The sequence below is a fragment of the Notolepis coatsorum genome, assembly GCF_963971535.1.
Source record: "Notolepis coatsorum genome assembly, chromosome: 8".
Lineage (NCBI taxonomy): Eukaryota > Metazoa > Chordata > Actinopteri > Aulopiformes > Paralepididae > Notolepis > Notolepis coatsorum.
In genome coordinates, this window is record NC_140172.1 from 64500663 (window position 1) to 64526780 (window position 26118).

At 42.2% G+C, this 26118-nt stretch overlaps 1 protein-coding gene across 2 annotated transcripts in view; it reads left to right on the forward strand.

Moving 5' to 3' along the window:
• gria3a (glutamate receptor, ionotropic, AMPA 3a) overlaps nucleotides 1-26118 on the forward strand; it is a gene marked incomplete at both ends in the record, with an annotated part of 399585 nt that overhangs the window by 365831 nt on the left and 7636 nt on the right. The window contains 2 exons of one of the 2 annotated variants that reach the window (XM_084320884.1): nucleotides 14030-14277; nucleotides 15114-15228. In XM_084320884.1, the coding sequence (XP_084177010.1) occupies nucleotides 14030-14277; nucleotides 15114-15228 (363 nt within the window). The remainder of the gene's footprint in view (nucleotides 1-14029; nucleotides 14278-15113; nucleotides 15229-26118) is intronic. The other variant, XM_084320883.1, reaches the window with a different exon arrangement.

Genomic DNA, 26118 nt, shown 5'->3' on the forward strand with positions numbered 1-26118 from the left:
ATTCTCTTCAATGAAGACGGTCATGGACACCTAGCAACAAACCCAGAACAGTGACAAAGGTTCACCCAAATGGACTCCACAACCGATGAAAGAAAGAAAGTTAAGGAGTCCTGGTACTTACCACATCATGTCATCACACAGCACAGCGGGAAACATCGTCTTGTCTTCAACTGCTCCTTCCAGGTGAATGGCCAGAGTTTGAATGACCACCTGCTCCCCAGGCCGACCCTTGGCCCCTCACTCCTGGGAGTACTTCTCCGGTTCAGACAACACAGGATCGGCATCAGTGGAGACATTAAAGCTATGTTTCATCAAGTCCGTCTTCTGTCATCTGACAAGGCATGTTGTGCCATGTATGCCCTGCAGAAGCATGCTCGAGATCATCCAGAAAGCGACCCTGCCATCCACTGTGAAAGAGGCTTTCTATGTGGATAATTGCCTGCAGAGTCTCCAGACCCCCATGGAAGCACTTAGTGTCCACCTGGGTGTCTGAAAACAGGCTGAAGTTAAACATCTCAAAAACCAAGAGCCTAATATTGGGATCCAAGCATGCTATAAGAAAAGACATGAAGCTAAGTATATCTTTAGACGGAACAGTTATTGAGCAAGTTAGAGAGGCAAAGCTATTGGGTGTCACACTTGATGGAACACTCTCATGGTCAACTCACACCAACAATGTGGTTGCCAAAATGAGCAGAGGTATTTCAATTATCAGAAGGTGTAGGTATTTTCTAACCGATCTGATATTGAAGCAAGTGATACAGTCATTAGTTCTTTCTCACCTTGATTACTGTCCAGCTGTCTGGTCTAATGCTCAAGACATGAGCTCAATAAGATCCAGCTCACTCTGAACAGAGCGGACCGTCTGGCCCTGAACTACTCAATGAGAAACAGTGTGGAGGGGATGCATACCAAACTGTCGTGGTTGAAGGTGGAAGACAGACTGGATTGCAGCCTGATCTTGTTCATGAGGAATATATATATCTCAAGAGAACCTATCTGTTTGTATTCACAGCTAACATGTACACATGATCGACACAAGTATGGTACTAGGCATGCCTGTAGGGAAACTTTCACACTGCTACTGTACCAAAAACCAATGCAGCAAATAAAACTGTTATATAGAGCCATGTCATATTGGAATAAACTGCCAGTACATCTTACTCAGATAACCAGTAAGATAAGTTTTAAAAATAATTTGAAAAGAGCATTGAGAGAAAAAGAAATTTGTTTACATTAAAGAAAAACACAGATACTGTAGTTTACACTGTAAAGATATGACTGTCTGAGAGTTTAATCCCTTTTATTGTATTTTCTGTGATCTGATACTCTTCTTGTGTACTGTAATGCTATTTGGAATTATTTTTAGATGTAGGAATATTGGAATATATTTTTAAATGTATGCTACTATAATGTTATGTACTGTATGTATGTATGTACTGTTTTTGTTGTGTGTGGACCCCAGGAAGACTAGTTGTTGCTGCGGTGATGACTAATGGGGATCCGTAATAAAAGAAAAGGGGAAAAAAAGAAAAGAAGCAAAAGCTCTCCTGGATAAGATCCGGGTTCTCCTCGCCAAGGAAGGGTTTGATCCTTCCTTGGCTACATCCTCCCATACACAACCCGAGCCAAGGTTTTGGTTCAAGACCTTTGGAAGGTAGAGTACAACTGGGATGAGCCAATTCATACCACAGATCTTGCAACCCTATGGCTCACGTGGGAAAAAGAGTTGGAGCATCTACCTGGAGTCCAGATGTCTAGATGGTATGTGCCTCCTTGTGCTGATAAACTAAGCGTGGACAGAGAGCTACATATATTCTACGATGCCTCTGAGCGGGCATATGGGGCAGTTTCCTACCTGCGAGTACAGGATAACGAAGATGATACACATACTGCCTTTGTAATGGCCCGCTCCAGAGTTGCATCAAAGCGACATTTATATATGCCGCAGCTGGAACTGAACGCTGCCTTAATTGGAGCATAGTTGGCTAGCTCATTGCAAGCAGAGCTTACTCTCCCTATCCAGAGGATCATCTATTGGAGTGATTCCACAACCATATTGGAGTGGCTGAAATCTGAGTCCTGCAGATACAAAGTGTTAACTCATTGGATGCCAGTCACGATGATAGTCGGGTTAACTCGCCATCGCTTGAGCGCCACTCACGAGTATAGTCTGGTTTTAATCCTTATTTCTTTTATTAACGATATCCATTCATTTTCATCCATCCAGCCTGATGTTATCGTTGGGAATGGGTCTGAGCTCGCAAAAGGGCAAATACCGCCCCCTACGCCTTCCGGCTGGTATTGCACTCCACTGGGAATGGTATCGTTTTTTTTCTGGGACGATCCAAGCCGTGCGGGCGTGGTTTAAATAATCAGGCGAGGTAACCTGATTTCAACGATAGATCTGCGAGGCCCCCCCCCCTCATATGCAATGCTGTTGAACGTGGCACGGACCTCCACGCCCAGTACTTCAAATGGCAATCAGATAATTGGATTATTTCTTTTGCATTACATCAGATACAAGGTAAGAACATTATATATAAATTGTATCGTTGATCTGATATGTATTTCTACCCCGATCGACGCTGTATCTCAATCAATCAATCAATCAGATTTATTCATATAGCACATTTAACATGACACGTGTCAACCAAAGTGCTGTACAGAGGGTAGATACACATAGATAAATATTGACAACAATCACACTCCGTTTTATGGGAGGGCACACAGGCAAACACATAGGAAAACAGGGCATGAGTCAGTGAACGGGAAAGGCTAGTAGGTAGAAGTGGGTTTTGAGCCTAGATTTGAAGGCATCTATCGAGGGGGCAAGCCTAATGGAGGTGGGGATGCTGTTCCACAATTCAGGGGCTGCGACAGCAAAGGCACGGCCCCCCCTGAGCTTGAGGTTAGACCTCCGGACTGTCAGGAGCCTCTGATCGGCTGACCTGAGGGACCTGGTGTTGGAATAGGGGGATAGGAGGTCTGAGATGTAGGAGGGGGGGTGACCATTAAGGGCTTTAAAAACAAATAGGAGAACCTTAAAATCTATCCTGTAGCGTACTGGAAGCCAATGAAGGGAGGCAAGGACAGGGGTGATGTGGACTCTCTTGCGGGTTCTGGTCAACAGTCTGGCAGCGGCATTTTGTACCAGTTGTAAGCGGGACAGGGAAGACTGGTTAATGCCTATATAGAGGGAGTTGCAGTAGTCTAATCTAGATTAAATGAAGGCGTGGATGACTCTCTGAAGGTCTGCAGGGGAGAGAAGGGCTTTGAGTTTGGCAATGGTGCGTAGTTGGAAAAAACATGCCTTTACCACTGAGTTCACTTGTCTGTCGAATTAAAATTGTGGGTCAAAAATGACACCTAGGTTCTTGATATAAGGCTTGACCAGGGAGGACAGGTTGCCAAGGCTGTTGGTAAGGGTGGTGACAGCGTCTGGGGGACCGAAGAGGATTATTTCGCATTTGTTTTCATTTAGTTGTAGAATGTTTTGTGCCATCCAACATTTAACGTCATCCAGGCAGGACATGAGACTGTTAAGTAGAGACTGGTTGTTAGGTTTCAGGGAAACGTAAAGCTGTGTGTCGTCAGCATAACAGTGAAAAGAGATGTTGTGCTTCTGAATGATTGGACCAAGGGGTAGCATGTAAAGAGAGAACAGGATCGGGCCATGGATGGACCCTTGCGGGACCCCACAGGAGAGGGAGGTTGAGGGGGAGGAGCAGTTGGCGATGTTGACAGCAAAGCTTCTATTTGTGAGATAGGAGGAGAACCATGCTAGTGCAGTGCCACTGACACCAACCCCATGTTGGAGACGATCTAATAGAATGGTGTGATCAACAGTGTCGTATCTGTGTGTGTATGTGTGGCTGTTTTCCGTTGGGTGCAGGAGGTGGGGGGGGGGGGGGGGGGGGGCTATTATCGTGTCTTTCTCTGGAATGACTAGAAATCACCAAAACTATACTCGTATTCAAAACGGTATAAAACGGAAATGTACAGATGAAAAAACAATCCGTTTTGTACATGTTGACTGCAAGCAACTCACTGATACTCGACGAGTGTATTAGACCCATAGCCATAATTTAAGATATATTTTAAGCACTCGCAAATCTCCCATTCCTCCCATTGATTAAAGCAGTGGCGCTCTAGCGCCCTCTCGCGCACTTAAGCGGTGGCGTCCAATGAGTTAATGGGTACTTGCATAGCCGAGATTCAGGACCTCACAAACCTGGAAGATTGGAGGTATGTTGAACCCGGCTGATGACCGGACAAGGGGCAAAACCCTTCAGGCGCTCTCTCAGACTCAGAGGTGGAATACAGGACCTCCTTTCTTGTGTCAGCCAGAGAGTGAGTGAATACCCACTCAGTCCTCAAGGGAGAGGAGGCAGAGTTGAGGAAAAGTGCCTGGAGTTACTTGACTTGATAGTTTTGGATGGAAAACATCCTTGCACCAAGCTCCTCATCAAATACTATGATGAAACATCATCCAGGCCCTGATCGTGTTTATGGTGAGATGCGACGTAAATATTGGCTGCTTGGAGGACGTGGGGTTATTAAGAAGCACCAGCACTCCTGCCAGGAATGCAGAAAATGGCGTGCAGGTCCAGAAGTTCCCAAAAGGGCAGATCTTCCTCCTGCTTCTGGTCTATCAGGGTGGATTGTTTTGGGCCCTTTTTGGTAAAGGTAGGGCCGAGAAACGGTGGGGGGTCATATTCAAATGCTTGACCACGAGATGTGTCCATCTGGATCTCCTGGAAAGCCTGGCCACAGACGCATTTTTCATGGCCCTCCTGCGCTTCATCTCTCGTCGAGGCAAGCCCTATGAAATCCTTGCCAACAGAGGAACTAACTTCAGGGCTGGGGACTCAGAACTACAAGCTGCCTTTAAGGCAATGGTGCCCATTCTCAAAGAACAACTATCCAATCAGCAAGTGACCTTAAGGTTCAATCCTCCAAATGCCCCCCACTTCGGAGGTGCATGTTGCAACGTTGCGGTGTCAAAACCACTAATATTACGTTCAGATGGTAGGCGCCGACGGTATACATTTGGAATCATGAACTTCGGAAAATGCCTGTCAGAAATATCAACTGGAATGCACCCTTGGAACGTCCCCGTAAAAGATAGTAATCTAGCTTGGCATAACTTTTGCATGTCAATGGTATTTTCCACCCTTTGCATTGGTTAAATTAAATAATTTTAGGTATCTAACTCTAGCTAGCTTGCTATGGCAGTGAACTATAAAAGATTGAACATCTTCCATAACGAAATCTCGGGTTTCTCTGGGTTTTGGCGTTCAACTCATGGCGAGATAACCCGACTTTTCTCGGGTTTGGCAGAGAAAGAATTAACCTTAACAATCTCCCCCAAAATTTGACATTTTAGTTTTAGTTTTTGAGGACTGCATACTTTTTTTGCAAACCAAAATACTATACGTTATACTTATAGCACATGCATGAGCCCGGTCTCTTTTGAAAGATGACGTTCTGAAGTTTCTGATACAATAAGGAAAATTCACTTTTAGTGCTAATGAAATAACATAGGTCTGGTCATTGGTATGGCTGGAAAAACACCCTGGGTCCATAGCCTGAAGTCTTGTGTAGTACATGTCCAAATTTCATAAAGATCCATTCAGAAATATGTGATTAGAAGCGGTTTTGGTAAAAAGTGAGAGAGCTCAGAAAACGATGTATTCAATGCATTAGACGGAGAATTCTCTTCCTGTTTTGGCTCGTGACTTTTCACCTAGATCCCTAATTCGCTCCTTCCCAGGTGGGGTACCATTGGAAATCCCTACTCATTGGTTACAACCCTGTTCAATAATTTTCTAGATTGCCAAATGATTGACGGAGGTAGAGGCTCGAGAGTCGGGAGTGGTTTTTGAAAAAATTAAAAGTCTGCTGTGTACTTCGGCGCACGCCTCACATATCGGCTCGAGAGCGACTGAACGGATTTTGTCGCCTGAAACGGCTATCGACAGGCAACAAATAGGGCTTTAATATATATATTGTATTAAAAAGTATGTGCACCGAGTCGCTAGAGGTCACCAAAGTGCCGGTGGGCAAATCGTCCTCAAGAGGGCCCACATGTGGGCCGTTGCATGCTAAGAGCGCTGATCGTACTTGATGGAAAGCGGATGCTTATGAGGCCATCGGGAGACGTGCTCTGGAACTCACCTGGCTTGGTATTCACTAGTTGCCACGCACCTCACCGCTTCATCACGGAAACTCTGATCCGATTGTGTGCGTCATTCGGAAACCACACACACACCATTTCCCTGATTAATAAAAACACACCTGTGAGTGGTTTAAGTGGAACTCTCTCCCTTTCTCAATCCCGACCAGTCATCTGACTCTTCTCTGCTCACCATACCTTTCATTCACCCTGTGCCAACACGTACCCTAGAGTAGCCTATTGCTCTATTATAAGCACATTCCCTTTATAGTAGCCCGAATAAGCTCATATCCTGACTATGAGGAACACAAATATGATTGCTAGGATATGAATGTGATCACAGAGATATGAATATGATCACTGAGATATGAATATGATCTGTAGGATATGAATATAACTGGGATATGAATATGATCGGTAGGACATGAATATTATCACTGGGATATGAATATGATCACTGAGATATGAATATAATCACTGGGATATACTGATATTTTCAGGTAATACTCCGCTTACAGGCATATTGGTAATTGGAATATGAAAATGTTCATAAATGTATAACACCATAACCATTATGTTACCTAGAAAAGATTAGCAGGTAAGTGTATTCAGTGTGGAGATGTGTTTCAACACCTATAGCTCACAAGTCATTCCAGGACTAATATGCTGATTATGTTATATTTCTGAAACATAGTAAGGATGTGTATAAAACGGCTTGGGAAAAAAATTGTTTATATGCTTTATTAATGTAAATAGATCATGTATGACAATCATTTTACATTAAATGTTGGCAAAGGTTTTACACAAATTAAATAAAAAAGAATGCGAGTGTATGCAAAAGGCACCTTATTCATGCATTAAAGGTCACAGCCAGATACAAACATATACTATACTATACCTATACTACTATTTATGCATAATAATCATCTGTGCGCACGCAAGGGAACATGTATGCGAATGCGCACACGCGGGAGCGCTCATGCACGTGGCGTCATTTAAACAGAGTACAGGCACTTCTGATATTACGACTGCACCCCTGGTCACAGCCACCAAATAGCCTACCGCCAACAGAGGAAACGTGCATTTTTATGTATTTCGGAAATTACCTGCTGTTTTCACAGTGCGCTCGGGCCTGTTGTAGGTCATCACCATTATTCGGCAGTAATTACATGAACTGTCACTTCTGCTGAAATTGTTCATATGACAAGTATGATTCAGTCTCCCGACTTCTGATTAAATCTCTCTGTTCTGCAACAACCCTACAGTGAACCGACACGGTTTGTCGATTCAGTTTTCCTATCAGCCCTTGATTACATGCGTCAACCAGATGGAACGTCAGACCTCATCATCTAGCCGCTAGCCCCGCGACCCAGACACACACGACATCGTCATCTGACTCATCATCCAGAACAGTGAAGCAAGACCTATAATCAGTGTCATCAAGTGGCAGTGCTCTGGAACCACTCTGTTAATGTTTTTGACAGGTCTTGTTAAAACCCGGTATGGGTATATTTAATACAACAGTAAAGACGGGTATCCAGGCAGAGGTCGATTTACACGGGGGAGAATCTCGTACAGTCCAGGGGGGATGTGAGGGACAGGGCAGTCTGACGGGCAGGGGTCGATAATGTAACGGGTCTCTCGTACAGTCCAGGGAGCGTGTGCGGGGGCAGGATAGTCAGACAGGCAGGGGTCGATACACGGGTTACAGGGTAGTCAGCCAGGCAGGGGTCAAAATGAGTACAAGTCGTCATACGTTCCGGGAAAAGGCAAGGAGAGTTGTCAGGCAGGCGGAGGTCAGAACACGTTTATCCAGAGCCAGAGATTAGGGTGAAGAGCCAGGTATAGGACTACGGGAAAAGGAGGACAACAAATTAAGGGTTAGGCACAGTCAGAGAACAACAGACTAAATAACTATACGAGAGCAGAATAACACGACTAACTGGGAAACACGAAATTACGATCTGGCAGCATCATCACATCTGAGGCGGGGTTATATCGCTGACGTAATCGTCCCACAGACATAAATCAGCTGCTCCGCTGACAGCAGCACACCTGAACTCCATACCTGACGAGAGAGAGAGAGAGAGAGTGAGAGAGAGAGAGAGTGAGAGAGAGTGAGAGAGTGAGTGAGAGAGTGAGAGAGAGAGAGAGAGAGAGTGAGAGAGTGAGAGAGTGAGAGAGAGAGAGAGAGAGAGAGAGAGAGAGAGAGAGAGAGAGAGAGAGAGAGAGAGAGAGAGAGAGAGAGAGAGAGAGAGAGAGAGAGAGAGAGAGAGAGGGAGAGGCTGTGACTGGCCATCGGGAGCACTGGGAATTCCCCCCCCCCCTCCCAAAAGAAAAATACAGTATATGTTTCTATAGCAAAAACAGGGTATCTGCAGGGTATAGCAGTGATGGTAGCCTAGAGGTGACCAAACCTTTTTTCTGATGTACGCTGCTGTGGTAACTTGTTCAATGCTTATCTGCTATTTGGGGATATAAATTGAAGCCTTCAGACAAAGAACCAATCAGTCAGTTTTGAAATGTTGTTTGATAACCAACGTAATTGTTGTGTATCACATGAGAACGTTATCATCTGAAGGCACACAACCTCTTTTGCTATTAAAAATCTCTACTCTCATTAACTATAAATGTACATTGAAGTTGAGTGACAGGTGACATCAGGCTGCTATTATACTTTTTCCTGTGTTTTTACGAACCGTAGTATGGTACAGGGGAGCATACAGGGCCGAAGTGGCGGTCGTAACGTTACTTTTTATAACTAGCCAGACTTCGGGGTAATTCCCTCTGTAAACTGGTGACAGTAAACCAGGACAACATTCTCTCAATGACTGTGCATTTGTTTTAATTTGCAGGTTTGACAGCAGCTCTATTTTCTGTTATGTTATTGACTAGACACAATATTTTCTACCTCTCTCTAACATAGCCTACACACTGACTACAAGACTACTAGCTACTTGTGTAGATCACCTATACTGTATATCCCACAACGCATCACTCTTAAAGGAGCAGGCAACACCCTTATCTTACAACACTGCACTGTGACTCGGTTCTCTCAAATAAAAACCCCTTTGCTAACGTTTGCTTGTCTATGTGGAATTGTTGGAGCTTCAGTGCTACAAACTAGGAGAATTTAAAGATATCATATTCGAAAGAAGTGGGGCGATCCAGGCCAAACCGGTAACAAGTTGTTAACCTGGTTAGACCTGCTAGCTAATGCTGCTAATTAACTAGCAGGCTAACAATCTGGCGACACAGCTAATGTTAGTTGCCACTCATGCTTGTTCCCCATGTCTGTGTAATGTTTCTGGTCGTGTGGACCCAAGTGTAGAGAGAGGGAGTCAGAGGCAGGTTGTAGTAGAAAAATAAACAAGAACTTTACTGGAGAAATTTAAGGCAGGAGGATATAAAACTAAAAAGGAGAAGGTTGACAGTCTGGCTGACTAACCGCAAACGGGTAACTGAAAACAGCTAACACTAAACAGGCAGGAACAGGTGACACAAACAGAGCAGAACTCGGCGCAAGACAGGGAGACAATCCGACACCTGACAGACTAGGGGACATGACTATACAAAGTGAATAATGAGCAATGGGGAACAGCTGGGGAAGACGAGACATATGAGCACACAAGAGGAGCCCACTGGGGACATCTGCTCGACCTGCAAGGGAATAGGAGAGACAAGACAGAAAACACAGGGACGGAATGTCATGGCCGTGTCTGTTATCCGCACTGTTCATAAATCCCTCTGGTATTCTGTTTTCTGTTCCAAGTGATTCCCCCCCTGCAAGCATGTAGCTACATGAAAAGGCTGTTTCACTGTGTTGAGTGGCAGCTAACACGAGCTGCCTAGCCTGGCTAGAGTTCGCTCCAGAGCCCGAAAAGCAGCCTTCATCCAAGGAAACTAAGGAAGGGTCATCACATCAGAATACCAGCGTTCTATGCTCTGCTTGGTGCCAGACTGGTGCCAGTTGTATTGAACCATGTATTCAAATAAAAATATACCAGCTTTCTGAGCAAATATACCAATCAAACATTAGCTAGTCAAGTGTTCCTTTATTAATCCCCTTGTTGAAATTCAGGTATCATAGGGGGGGGGGGGGGGATAGGTAATTATAATAATAATAGCAAAAAGAACAACATCAATAACGTAAAAGAAAGTGCAAAGTAATAATGATGATAGTGATAACAGTAGTAGTAGTGAACTGGTAGTGGCAGGATTCAATCAGACAGTAGTAATAGTGATGATGGTATACATCAGGGGCCATTATATGGTGGGCCAGAACTAAAAACAATGGCTAATTTAATTAATTGATAGTGACATTTGTTTAACTCTGTGACAGACCACCTTATAACTAAGACATACATTTGTGGCAGAGGCAGAAAATCTATCAAAATAAACTAGCTGCATAGGTGGCATAATAAACAAGCAGTTTACATAATAAATGTTTGCACTGAACATTATACCTTTGTCTTTTTGCCATTTTATTATAAAACAAGAGAGAGACAAGCGCCTTTCCCTATCCTACATTACGTAGGAATGAAACAATATAAATGTTCCATTGGTTCTCCCAGCACATGTGACCATTTATAGCATTTCCATTGGCTATAGTGACAGACAGATATATGATAAATAGATAGATACAGCGGATTAGATGCAGTCCAGAGAAAACAACCAATCTATATTTCAAGATTCTATGCTTTACTTCCGCACACTGCCAGATAGCCTGTGGGCGATGGAGAGATACACTTTCAATTTTGAGATGACAGTCTCCCGGTTCTGATACAATTTAAAGTGAGTCTTTATCACAAACGGTTCCAAAGATATTTAATGTTTTGCAAAACATGTCTATTGTTGCGCCCGGCTTCAGCGGGTTAAAAGCCAAATTGTATTTTTTATTTAGTTATCGTTGTAATTCTTATATGCCTAATGTAGCTCCGATCAGTTTAATTGCATTACTTTTACTGTTGTGTGGTGCCGTCACAGTCATATAAAGTAAAGATAATGTTTGAATGGCTTACTGAACTGGTGTTTTTATTTCATACCACACAGCTTGTTTGCTATTTCAGCACCAGGCGATGTCCACCGCAAGTGCTACATTGCACCTTGCTGCCTATAGCCTACCTGTTATTCACTCTCAATATGGATAAAACTAAGTATAATAAGCTTTCTTTAGGTGGTGGTAGTTTCTCTGTTTGGACATTATAGCTTAAATATATAGCCTAGCCCAGGGGTGGCCAACCCGCGGCTCGCGAGCCGCATGCGGCTCTTTGCCCGTCAATGTGCGGCTCTTCCATCCATAAAAAAAAATAAAAAAAAATAAAAAAAAAATATTTTTTTTATTAATATTTTTCCTTTTTTTTTTTTTTTTTTCTTTTTTTTTATGTCACTCATTCCATAAGGACGTAGAATAAACATTTACAATTTTTTTTTAAATGGTCCATTTGCATGTTCTTGGTATCTGAATCTAGGGACATATATGGATCAGTGTCAGAAATAGTGTGTCTGTTACTAGGCTTGAGTAAATTGTAATGAACCAAAGGAGAATATCAATTCTATTTAAAAAAAAAATTATCTTTGACTGTAAATAACACCATGCTAAAATTGACCAGACCTGAAAAATCTAAGCAAATGAATAAAGGGAAGATGATTAAACAGAAGGTTTTGTAGATACAGTACTGAATTCTGCCATCTTTTTTATAATGTAAATTTCTCCACCATTTTTCATCATATTGCAACACCGTTTTTTGCAAGACGTTCACAGAAAGGTAGAGAAACTAACTGCGTTCTGTTTTATGGCAATAACGTTCAGGTTTGTGGGAGATAATCCCAAAAAATAAGAGAAATTAAAAAGTAAATCCAGAAGTCGGATGATTGACAGGGGCTGGTGTGAGCTGGGTAGGGTAGTTTTTCGAAATTTGAAAGCCCTGAGTCTCTTCCTTCAAAAGACTACACTCACTTTTGGCTGTGCCACTTCCTCCTGTCAATATGCGCCGGTTTCCGACTCAATGCCCTGAGATTTCTATAATCTTATATTTCACTAATAACAGTTAAAATAATTGGTAAACAAACATAATGCTGAAAATATACACTTTTACTGTATATCTCAGGCTTAAGAGGTTAACCCTGTGAGGCCCAAATTAAAAAGAAATTAGCAACTTCAGAGGCCAGAGGGTGGGACATATAAACACATTTACTATCAAATAGCATTGTGAGGCTGAACAACAGGACCAATTGACTATACATGTGCTTAAAGGGGAACTATCTTATAAATGGCTTTTTTCAGTGTTTACTCATATTGGCGAATTCTTCCAATTCTCCTCTCACAATATTCACCCTCACTGAACTGAGTCATCTGAAAATGTGCATATCTGTGATGTCAGAGATTTCTCAGCTGCATAATAATGTGGCAGTTGATGTGGCAGTTGGCACCAGGCCACACAGTGGTTGGAGCCCAGCCTCAAAACGGCTTAAGATCTTGAGGTAGAAAAATGCGGTTTTTAGTACTTGATTAGAAATACAAAACAATGCATTTAAAAAAAAAAAAACCTAGGTGTTCCATAGACTCACAGGAATTGTGTAAAAGTGCCCAAATAGAGAAAGAAATTGTAAAATAGTTCCCCTTTAAAAAAATTTAAATAAACATTATTTTTTTAAATGGCTAAAAGTGATTTTGTAATTTTGCAACCGTGGGTCTCACAGGGTACTTTTAACCCTGTGAGGCCCAAATAAAAAAGACATTAGCAACTTCAGAGGCCAGAGGGTGAGACCTATAAACACATGAAGGGTGCCGTGACTGAAAAAAAAGGTTGAGAAACGCTGGTATATGGTGTGGCTCTTTGTGGTACCACAGTAATTTTTTTGTGGCTCTTAGTCTCTGACTGGTTGGCCACCCCTGGCCTAGCCTATAGTCGGTCTGATATAAAAAATATATATATATATCAATAATAATAATAATAATCATATTCTCTAAATAATCTGACCAGATATTATTGCTGGGGGGGGGGGGGGGGGGGGCATTTTTTATGCTGACATCAAATAAAAGCCTTGCTATTTCAGTTGAACTGAAAACTTCAAACAGACTTTATATGGCCCTTTGTCTGAAGGATTCAAATATTTCAACCCTATGGCTTTTACTGTGGAACTTTCCCCTCCCTCCTAGCTCAGCAGAAGGTCACATGAATTTTGTTTAAGCAGCTTCCATATTTGTCCTTGTGTTGTAGACAGCTGTGTACCCCATGCTCCCAGGTGAGCAACAGGCCAACAATTTCACTGGCCATTTTTAGCAACGGTGTGAGTCAGGACAGGGCTGTGTGTATATTCTCTGCTCATCATCTTAAGCGCTGCAGGTGCCAACCTTACTGACTCACACAGGTGCAATTCAGGGTCGGCGAGAGGTGATTAGGTCAAATATTCTGACTGCAGTGTCATTACAGGAGCTCTACAAACAGTTAACCAACCAATTATGATGTCATAGTACATGATGTCACAACTTCCTCTCAAACTATAATTCTATTATTCTAAATTTAAATAATCGGATGCTCATCCATTGCAACATATTCTGTTTGAAGTTAGTTAGTTGACATCACATAAATGTATACTGCAAAATTGCAGAGGATAACACTAAAATGAAAAGCCAACAAATGTTCCATTGTGGTCCAACATTAACCCAAAGCCTGTCTTATATGTTTTGCAGTAATCTGTTTCAGCTACCAGTGTGCAATCTTATATCATCAGTGTGCCTGGAATTGTGGTAACTGAACATTCCAAAAACAATGTGACAATTAAAAGAAGAGTTCTAGAATTCCAACTGAATTAGATTTATTTTGTGTGTGTGTTTCCCAAATGCAGCGGTCCAAAATAGGAGTTTATGAAAAAATGTGGTCGTACATGAAATCAGCCGAACCCTCCGTGTTCGCCAAGACGACGCCAGACGGGGTCGCCCGGGTTCGGAAGTCGAAGGGCAAGTTTGCCTTCCTCCTCGAGTCCACTATGAACGAGTACATAGAGCAACGGAAGCCCTGCGACACCTTGAAAGTGGGCGGCAACCTCGACTCTAAGGGCTACGGCGTAGCCACGCCCAAAGGCTCCGCATTAGGGTGGGTGGGATAACATAACAACGTCCTCCATCTTGTTATAATATTCCACCTACCCCCCCGTGTCACCTTGTTGTCATTTCTCCTCTCGCTCACCTCTATTCTGCCTATTTTTCTCTCAACTAAACAGTCAATATGTTTTGTTTTCAAATGAGTTTCTTGATATTATTCAGTTATGTGTACGTGTTTGTCTTTGTGTTGTTATTTTCCTCTCTCGCTCTCTCTCTCTATCTCTCTCAAGGGAAAGGTGTCTTGGTATAACGTATAATATGTTTGTTTTTGTCTGCAACTTCTTCCTCCCCGTTCTTGTGTGTTTCCCCCCCTCTTCCTCCCCCCTCCCTCTTCCCTTTATCCTCTGTGCTCTCCCTTTCTTTGGCAGTTATTTTTTTTTGCATTCCTTCAGATTTTTGACTTTTATTAACTTTCTACTTTTTCAAAATGCTGGTGTTTTCACTTGTGATGAAGGTGGACTTGCATGCCTGGGTCGGTGTTGTCGTTGCTGTCGTTGTTCCATCTGACTCTCGATGACTGAGTGTCCCCGTCCCGCACACTTCCATTCTAAAGCAATGTTAAACCTTCCATGCCACCACTCTTAATATTCAACCCCTTTCTTACTGTACCGCTTCTTACCTGCCCACGCCCCCGAGAAAATCCTCTTTCTTTTTACCAATTTGTCCTTCATTTTGTGCTCCCTTTCTTGAACACCATTGCTATTGATCACTATACATATACTTTATTTATATATATATATACAGTATATATTTTAACTACTATTATATATTAGATTTCTCACGGACCTGTTTAATTTTTTCTTACAAGTTATGTTTTATCGTTTCAAGAAATGCTGTTAACCTGGCAGTGTTAAAATTGAACGAGCAAGGCCTCTTGGACAAACTGAAAAATAAGTGGTGGTACGACAAGGGAGAGTGCGGCAGTGGAGGAGGGGACTCGAAGGTCAGCCTCCATGTCAACCAAAGTTATCCTAGAAGAGAGTAATCGGCAATGCTATCATCACTGTAAACACAAAAAAGACGGTTCTTCAGAGGTTATTTGGCTGTAAACGGGGGGGACCTTTTTGGTCGGTGCAATATACTGTAGAACCTTTTTCGGCAACTCTTTGGTTCCATACAGAACCTTTTTCCCGCTTTTTGGGAAAAGGTGCTACAAATAGTTCTACCTCGCACCGAGAAAAAAGGTTGTCTCATGATCACATCTAAAGAACAACCATTTTTGTGCTGTATAGAACCTTTTTGTTTTTAGGGTGTAAGCCAAATCACAACCATGAACAAGTTACTGCTCCATATACCTGGAGCTTTTTCTATCTCATCATTCAACTGAGATCAAACTGGGAACCCTTTACTTGGCTAATGGAGGAAAAAGACCAGCATCAATTGAGACAAATAGAAAAAGTAGAAGAGAACAAGTGGAAGTTGTTCATTATCTATGTTGAAACTGTAAAATAGTGAGGGGGTAGTTGTGTCTATAGGCTTCATCTAGTGGTTTGACCTGTGGTTATGAAAGACAGAAAAAACTTGCTCAGTTTTTTATAACTACTGGCCAATGATAGAATTGTGGCCCAATGATGTCTTTACTCTCAATGCTGTATATTTATTTATTTAGTGACATCATGTAAGACGCTATGGCTGGTGAGGGAGACAGCGTGGTCTAATCAGATGCTAGGGCTGACAAGGGAGACAGCCTGATCCAATCATATGCTAGCGTTGGCGAGGGAGACAGCGTGGTCCAATCAGATGCTAGGGTTGGCGAGGGATACAGCGTGGTTCAATCAGATGCTAGGGCAGGCGAGGGAGATGGCGTGGTCCAATCAGAAGCTAGGGCTGGCGAGGGAGACAGCGTGGTTCAATCAGAAGCTAGGGCTGGCGAGGGAGACAGCGTGGTTCAATCAGATGCTAGGGTTGGCGAGGGATACAGCGTGGTTCAATCAGATGCTAGGGTTGGCGAGGGATACAGCGTGGTTCAATCAGATGCTAGGGTTGGCGAGGGAGACAGCGTGGTCCAATCAGATGCTAGGGTTGGCGAGGGATACAGTGTGGTTCAATTAGATGCTAGGGCTGGCGAGGGAGACAGCGTGGTCCAATCAGATGCTAGGGCTGGTGAGGGAGACAGCGTGGTCCAATCAGATGCTAGGGCTGGCGAGGGAGACAGCGTGGTCTTGAGGGGACTAAGCATTTGCAGGCAAACGTGAGAATTCTAATGATGCCAAAGTGACACCTAATGATCCTAAAAACATAGAATTTCAATTGATAGAACTGCCCATTTTCCTCTTTTTGGTCAATTGGTTGGTACACACTTAAAATGGCTGCCACCGAATGTTTGGAAGCTGTTGTCATGGAAATGGGTGTTGGTTTGGCGCATGAGACTCGACAAGCGAAGTGTGACTGCGCGCCGGCAAAGACATCGTTTGGCTAAATATTCCAGTGGCAGTTGTTAAAAGTACAATGGTGATATTTCCATCCTGTTTTTTGGTGACTATACCATCATGCTAGTGACCAAAGAATGATGCCACTGCACCATTAGTACCATGGTTGAATTTTTTGTATTTATACCATGGTAATATTCAAGTACAATAGTGGTACCATGGTAATACATGACTTTTACCATGGCTGTACCACTGTGAATTATTTACACAATGGCTGGTACTATGGTAAAATTGAAAAGACCATCCAGTACCATACTGCTACCGTGATACTTTTTTTTCTTTTTTAGTTTTAATATAAGGCACTGTAAGACACACTCATTGAAACAACGCTCATTCCCCTTGACAAGATTGTGGTCAAAATTCTATGGAACCCATTTTAGATGTTTCAGAGGGAAAACCACCATGTGGCACACCACGGAAGGGCCCGGTTCTGTCAATTCAAGTTCTATGGGTCCAAAACGTCTGTCTGGTACCAACACCCTGAGCGTGTCACCCTGACAGATTTCGTTGGTTGGTCTTCTTGACCAAAGACCCGTCAACGTCTTGTCCATGGACACCGCCATCCCAGAGCTGTGACACCCTGCACTATGAAGTGGAGAATATGATCAGGGGTCCCATTTATATTTAATATGTTTTTTTTAGCCTCAACTTGATTTGAAGATAATTCCTCAAATTGTGTTTTTTTTATTATTATTTTTAAACACGCCCAATGACTGAGTCGGTCTGCACATGCACCTTCCAGCTGTAAATCACATAAGAGACATGAACAAGCTTTACATCCTCTGCATGTGAACATCCCTAATTCATTTTCATCAATCGAGGTTGTTTTTCTTTTTTGCGAAGCCATGTTGCTGTTGTACAAAGCACTGCAGGCTTTTTCTCCTGTTTTATTTCCCTCACCTCACACTCTTTCACATCTTCCACACATCAGAGTCGGGAGCTTCAGACATTCTTTTTTTTTAAAGCCACATTTCAACACTTTTGAAAAATGTCGACATGGTTGTGGAGTTCTCTACCTGCACCATGTTTCTCCATATAATATGTGATTCTATAAATGAGGCCCCCTGGATCGTTGTGCTTTCAGACACCGTGGCCACAGCGTGATCCCAAAGTAGATCCATCTCCATCTTCTCTACTCTCTTTGCATCCTAACCATAGCCAGGGGTGTGCACAGATAGTGTCCCAGAGGGAGGGCTTGAGCCCCTGTCCCTGTGCCCTGCTAAACACAAAAGATTTCCTCACGTAATGTGTTCATTGATGTGTTTCCTGTATAAAAACATTTGTTTACCTAGTATAGTTTATGTCTTCATTTAAAACAGGGCAAGGACACATTACTTAAAAAAGGACACATTACTCGTTTGCTGTGAGGATTTTAACTATTGAGCCCTGGCCATGGGAGAAACACGTCTGTGCGCACGGTCCTGGACGCGTTACACTTTGCATACTGTGAATGAAAGACGAGACAGGCTAAATTTGGCGTTACCCGTATGCTCGTCATTCATTCCTGAGTGAGCAGGACATGGATACAACCAGGAGGGTAACGCAAAGGAGCCCATCTCTCCACACGAGCCGTTTGCCCTTGATTTCTTCGGTATACCTGTGTATATCGGCAGTGTTACGGTGTCACAACTGACTGCCACGTTTTCCCTCCCCCCCAGAAAATCATGTGTTGGTAATTTAACAGTGTGCTTGAAATATATTGTATGTAAAAACCACTGAGAGAGAAATTTACAACAAAAAAAAGCAACTTGGATTAGTTGATCATCCAATTGGGCCTGTAAATTAAAATATATTAAAATGTATACAAAGTATTTGTTGATTTTGATCTTAGCCCAAATGTAAATTAAATTAGGAAACAAATTGAGACATTTGCACAACTTTACATAAACTCCATGCACCCTAGATGGCAGGTTAGATTCAAATGTATTGTCATTATACAGCAGTATAATGAAAATAAGTTTGGCATCCAACCAGAGTGCAAATGTAACAGTAAAGTGCAACAGCAAGATACAATGGACAGGTGATTAAACTGGATATAAAATATATAAATTGGTACTACTGAGTAATAGTGCTAAGCAGATGTATGTACAGAGTATGTAAGGGATATGTTTATATATATATATAGTATAGCAATATATAATAGCAAAATATATAAATATATATACACTATTTTCAGTGTTTCTATTGATAGTATTTCTATGAAGTCTCTTTAGTTTGTACAAAAAAACACGTGAAACACAAGTGATTCACGATACATTTCTATAATATTCCACTATAGAGATACTATGGTGAATCAGTGCAGTTTTTATGTGGTAAATCTCAAAAAGTTTCACTATAGTGAATCTTCGCATTGAAAACATCATCTACATCCCCAAAAGATATTTGATCAGAAGGTAGTACAGTATTATTCACACTTTCACCAAGATCAGATATAGCCTAGTCCTGACAGTAACTTTTGACCCTCTGTGCAGTTATTTTAATTAGACTCAATATGCGCTCCATAAACATCTGAAGGGCATGCACAGACAGCGACCTCATGTGCCATTTCAACTTAGAGTCTGGCCCAATAGGCAGACAGACCCCTCCTGACACATTTGACAGGGTCATCTACTGGATCATCAGGCCTGTCCGTCAGCGGAGCAGCTGTGGTGTGTTGTTTGTTTGTGTTTTGTGTGTGTGTCTTTGTCTTGTCTTTGTGTGTGTTTATCTTTCTGTGTGTGAGTGTGTGTTTGTCTTTGTGTGCGTGCGACGTGCGTGTGTGTTCTCATAGGGCCTAATCTGTCTGGCTCTGGATACAGGTGGAGTAAAAAGAGGACTCCTGTTTTTTTCATGCCAATGTCCCATTGAATACAACAGGATATAATTGAATCCCACAGACAGAAGAACCATGTAAGTATGTTACAAGTTTTACTTCATTTTGAACTTGAGTTCTTACTGATTCTATAAACTCTGGATAATACCACTGCATAATATTTAAATTAAAATAATATGGCTATGGCTTGGCTAAGGCAGGCTGTGATTGGTCCATAAGAACCTGACATGCTCTGCTCAGCCTGCCAACATCATTCAAGCGTTATTCCCGCCACGACATGCTGCCTTCCACCTGTTCCTATTTCTTACAGAGAATTTGCTTTTGGGTTTTCATCTTTTCTGCTCCCCTCACGGATGGCCTGGCCTTCATTCTGAACGATGGAACCTTTTTAATAATAATAATAATACATTTCATTTATATAGCACAATGAGATGTCAAGGTGCTTCACAGCTAAAGGAAAAATAAAAGGTTTAAAAGATAAAAAGATAAAAAAAATTAAGAAACATTTATAAAAGAAAAAACATAGGAGCAGTAAACAAAAGCAGGCCCTAGTGGAAGGCAGAGTAAAAGAAAATGTAAGGTTGGCCTTGAAGGCAGCAAGGGAGTTTGAGGCCTTGACGGATCCTGGCAGCTGATTCCACAGGCATGGCCCCAGTGAGGAGAAAGCACGGTGCCCCATGGCTGACAACCTGGTGTGTGGGATGGCGAGGAGGTTTTGGCTGCCAGACCTAAGTGACCTGGATGCAGGTTGAGAGGTGGTCCTGGAGGTAGGTCGGGCATGAGTGATTTATGGCCTTGTAGACCAGCAGTAGAACCTTAAAGTTAATCCGCAGGTTTATTGGCAGCCAGTGGAGGACTGGGGTGATGTATTGGGTTTTCCGGGGTTTTGGTGAGGACACGGACACTGTTCTGAACATACAGTACTGTAACCTCTGGATGGTTTTGGAGGGAAGGCCTGCCAGCAGAGAGTTACAGTAGTCGATGCAGGAACTGACAAAGGCATGGACCAGTTTTTCCCAGTAAGACTGGGAGAGTGAAGGTCTGAGTTTGGAGATGTTCCTCAGGTGGTAGGAGGTTTGACAGACCATTTTTACGTGTGTATCGAATGACTGATGAGTCCAACTTTACACCCAGGCTGGTGACAAGTGAGGAGAGGGGGATGGAGTGGTTGTCAATGGTGATATGGGTGATACCGGCCTGTTTGGTTTGATGGGGGGTGCCGATGAGGATGGCTTCGGTCTTACTGCCATTTAGCTGCAGGGAATTACTACTCATCCAGTGGCGGATGTCGTCAAGGCAACTGGTAGACCGGGTGAGAGCCAGGTGTGAGTCAGTGGAGGTTTGGAGGTACATTTGGGTGTCATGGAACTCAATGTTGTGGCTTCCGAGTATGTTACCAAGGGGGAGCATGTAGATTAAAAAAAGCAGGGGCCCCAGGGGTGACACCGGAGGTAACACATCTTGTGCTGGAGGTGAGGTTCCCCGGCATTACATATTCCTGCCTCCCCGAGAGGTAGGAGTGGAAGAAGTCGAGAGCCATCCCTGTAACTCCCACCTCCCGGAGGCGCTGACACAGAGTGCGATGGTCCACCGTGTCAAGCAGGATCAGTAAGCTGGAGGAACCGGAGTCAGCCGCCATGAGTAGGTCATTTAGGACCCTGACCAGGGCAGTCTGTGCTGTGGGAGCGTCTAAACCCAGACTGGAAAATCTCATAGAGATGGTGGGACTGGAGGTGGTCATGCAGCTGTAGGATGACAACCTTTTCCAGAACCTTTGCCAGGAAGGGCAGGTTTGAGATGGGGCGGTAGTTGGAGAGGATGTCTGGATCCAAGTTGTGCTTTTTTAGCACTGATTTTATAGCTGCTAGTTTGAGGGTGGGGGTGGAACTTCACCGGTGAACAGTGAGCGGTTTATTATTTGGGTCATGGTGGGGCAGTGGCTGGAAGGCACATTTTCAATAGTGATGTTGGGAGGGGATCCAGGGAGCTGGTGGAAGAGTTCATTTAGAGAACTATGGTGGATAGCTCGGCTTGAGTGACCTCAGCAAAGCATCCTAAGGTAGGGCCATCGTGAGGGGCAGTGTCGGGTGGAGGGGCCAGTTGAATTGCTGTTGCATTCAACAGTAGAGGGGATTTTGGTAGATGAGTCCCTGGGCTTGAGTATCTGGTTGATGGTAGAAAACAGAAGTTTTGGGTTTAAGTAGCCGGACTCAATAAGGGTTGAATAGTAGGAGGCCCTAGCGGCTCTCAGGGGCGAAATCACAAAGAATGGATTGCGCAGCGCTAATAGCACCCTTAATTGCGCACGATTAGCGCACGGTATCTGCTCCGTCTTTGCGAGCCATTCACTAAGGATATTGCGCGGATGATAATACTAGCGCAAACATGCCCATAGGTGTGCAATTTGCTCCTGATTTGCTCCAGCGCAGTTGGCTAGCGGAGCAGTTTGCACCTGCAGCGCTGTTGGCAGATATCAGGAAGAGGGAAAAATAAACCCGAAATGAGGGAGAGGGAAGCTCTTAAATCCAATGCACACGGCGGGGGATTTTTGCCAGGCGACCGAATCCGATAGAATGTTATTGCTTCCATTGTTATGAATGAGAGAACCCACACAGCATGGGATTTTCGAGCGACAATCGTGCAGCAAGTTCACAATGAGGAAATAACATGACTTCTACTGGTGTATCGTTTGTAATATAAATGAATTTATCAATACATTCATTGATCAATAACCTACGTATTATTACCATGCTATTTAATATGTTAGTTATTAATTAACTAAGTTAGTTCGTCATTTATATGTGCTACTTAATATAGCCTACATAAACAAATGTGTCTGTTTATCGATACTACCATCAATCGACAATCATGACGTTGCATTACTGCTGATCAGCACGACTTTCAGGTTAAGAAAAGTTTAATTGGTAACGTTAGCAAGCTATAATCTCCAGACATGTTTTGGCCATTCAAGACCGTTTTCAAATGTCTAATCTAACGAATTTCATTGCTCATAAAATGGTTAAAATGTTAAATGTGATTATAATAGAGGGCTGTCAACCCATTCCGTGCCAACCACGAGTATAGTCAGGTTAACTCGCCATCGCTTCCGTGCCAATCACGAGTATAGTCGGGTTTTAATCGTTATTTCTTTTATTAGCGATATCCATTATCCATGGATCCATGGATCCATTATCCATTAGCGATATCATTGGGAATGGGTCTGAGCTCGCAAAGGGCAAATACCGCCACCTATCGTCTCCTGGATGGTATTGCACATCATTGGATTGGATTGGCTGGGACTGTGCATATAAAGTTGGATCAATAAACGCGATCAATATTTGGACTGGCGATCAGGAATTGGATTAATCTTTTTGCATGACATCAGATGTGAGGTAAGGCCTTTATGTTACATATCTTGGGGTAATCAGATGTTCCTATCACCGCCATCGGAGCGTCTGTGTGTGTGTGTGTGTGTGTGTGTGTGTGTGAGGTTCGCGCCGACCAAAGTATGGAGAAGCGATTTTCAGACCCTGCTTCTCTTCGTGCATAAGGACACATATAATATCGATAATCTAGCATTTATTTGAAAACGATTCATAAATCAAGTGACAAATGGCACGATTTCTAAGGAAATACATTTAAGCTCGATTTGCTGGAGTTTATTGAGATGAGACAGAACGCTCTAGAAATATATTGATATTCATCACGGTATAAAATGGAAATGTATGTATGAAAAAATTATCTGTTTCGTGCATGTTGACTGGAAGCAACTCATTGACGATCACTGTGTTATTTAGATCTATTGCTATTATATTTTATATGTTTTAAGTACTTGCAAATAAGTCCTATTCTCCATTGGATATAGCGTTGGTACGGAAGGGCCATCAGCAGAGGGCGGTGTTGGCCCAGAATGAGTTAATGTATTGTGACGTGCACAGGGCAGACTGCCTGCAGACGGGTGTCGGAATGTTCATTTGGGATAAATAAATAATAGGGCTGTCAGTTTATCGCGTTAATTACATTAATTAATTACATAGCAAATGATCGCGTTATGAAATTAACTTAAAAAATTTTAAATATTTTTTTAATCTCATTCATTCCATAAGAACGTAGAATACACAGTTACAGACTTTTTTTTAATATGGTCCATTTGCATGTTCTTGGTATCTTGTTCTAGGGACATCTATGGATCTCAGGGAATGTATTCCCAGTGTCAGAAATACTGTGTCTGTTACTTAAACAGAAGGTTTTGTAGATACAGTACTGAATTCTGCCATCAGGACACATGCCATTTGAAATATGATTATAGAATATAGAATATCAGGCCTAAAATGGTTATGTGATTAAAATGCGATTAATTAGATTAAACGCTCTGGGATCCTCTGGTCCATTTAGGAAATCCATGAACATGAACTTGCATTGGTTTGTGATAGATTATTAGTTACTGGGTATTTCAAAGTACAACTTTGAAACAACTAAGGCTTTCCGATGATATAAAATCATCATAATTTTTATTATTATGGTTCATATGTAGTTGCACTTGAACTTGTTGAAATTAAACTTGGAAGCATTTTTTTTATTTTCAAGCACTTTCCTTGCTTATTCCAGATGTATGTGTAATGAATGGAATGTCGGCAATATAGAACAGCTGACAGATTAGAAATAGCATATATTGTTCAAAAGTTATGAATTAATTAATGAAACTAGATTAGATAAAAAAAATTGTTTTACATATTGTGATGGTAATTATAAAACTTTCATGTGTGTGTTAAAAATGTTCTTCAAACTTACCCCATTCTCTTCATAGAGCCTTGTCTTCCTCCATACTCTCTGCCGCTCCAGAACCATCTTTCCTGGGTAGGGTAGTAGCGTGGCTATAACGTGAAACCTTTATGTTATAACAAGAAGTTATCACGTTATAACGTGAAACGGATATTTATTTTTTTCTGGTGTGACAGCAATACTTGTTGTCAATTCTAGGTTGATAAAATGAAATATGTTATATATATACGAATATGACCCAGTAATGAATACACTAAATACAGCAATGTGGCTATTTGAAAACACTGCATTTGCGAAATAAATACGTCAATTGTGTTCACGTTAGTCACGCATTAGCTCGCACAGCTAATGCATGGTAGCCTGGCTGAAAACTTTTGTACACACCGGTACTTTTCAAAACAAGCTTTTTGAGTGGAAAATATGACCAGAATATCTGGAAAAACATCTCAAAAACACTATAGACGGTCATAAACGTTAACGAATGCTATAATAAGTCCAACAAATTAGTATAAACACAACTTACACGGTCGTTTCGAAATGCTCAAACGCGCGTTGAATCCCCGGAGAAATGTATTCCTTGACTGACCGCTCTGGGGAAATATACCAAAAAACTTGGCGCGCCGTCAAGGGGGGCTTTTATAGAGTTCCTCTAAGACCTGCGGACTAATACTTGGTGTGATGGTAGTGGTAAGTCTTCCAAATAAGGCCTGAAAAGATGGTGTCCTTCCGCCAAAAACTCAAGAAAATAGGACCTGACAGCACTAATAAATAATAATGGGTTAGATGCCAAACTTATTTTCGTTGTATTGTGCTTGTGCTGCATGATGACATACATAATCAATCATAATTGTTCTATTCATGCAAATATTTGAAGCATTTTTAGTTAGGTAAATAACCTCTCAAGCACTCATTGCTTTTTTCACTCGCACTCATTTGTCATGTTATTCAATAGGCAGTGTTCTGAAATAACTTAATTTATCAGTAGTGCCGAATTTCTCAGTTCTCCGCTTGGTATAATTAATCAAAATGTCCAATCTAATCAATTGTGTTTGCTCATAATAGCCTACTGCTGGATAAACAATTATGTTCCATGATTTTATTAAAACACAAACTGCCTATAAATGGTTATCGAGCTGCGAGCCCCTACGCAGCGTGAAGCAGATCTAGTCAGTTTTATCACAGGTTGAATTAATTTTTTTCTTTTTTGTAGCCCAGGCCTACAGATCTATTCATCTTACATAACAGTATTTTTCACCATTTGTATTTAGTTTATTTCGTATTGTATTTAGTTTATTTCGTAATGTATAGAGCTTGCTTAATTAGTATTTTCATGACACATTGCATCCTTTGTTTTTGTCACTATCTTTTGCATCCCCAAATAAATTATTTTGAGCAGACCTGTCCATGGTGCTGAATCTTTAGACCGAAGTTAGGCACTCTGCCAGTGATAAACTTGTATTTAATGTTAAGAGTTAGTTAACAGAATAGAACCCACATTATCATATACTCTATATATATCATATACTAATACACTTTTCATTGACCGTGTTTCCAGCGTCTACTCCTCGTGGACCTGACGAAATTAGTGTTGGTTATATTCTCTTTATTGTGATTATTACCTAACCGAGGCGAGCACCCAAAGGAGTGATGTGATCTCCCTCTCCGGCCACACTTCTTCCCACTCCTCAGTCACACAGGGGGTCCGCCAAGGCTCAGTCCTCGGCCCCCTGCTCTTCATCTGCTACATTCTCCCCCTCGGTCACATCATTCGCAAATACAACCTCAACTTCCACTGCTACGCTGATGACAC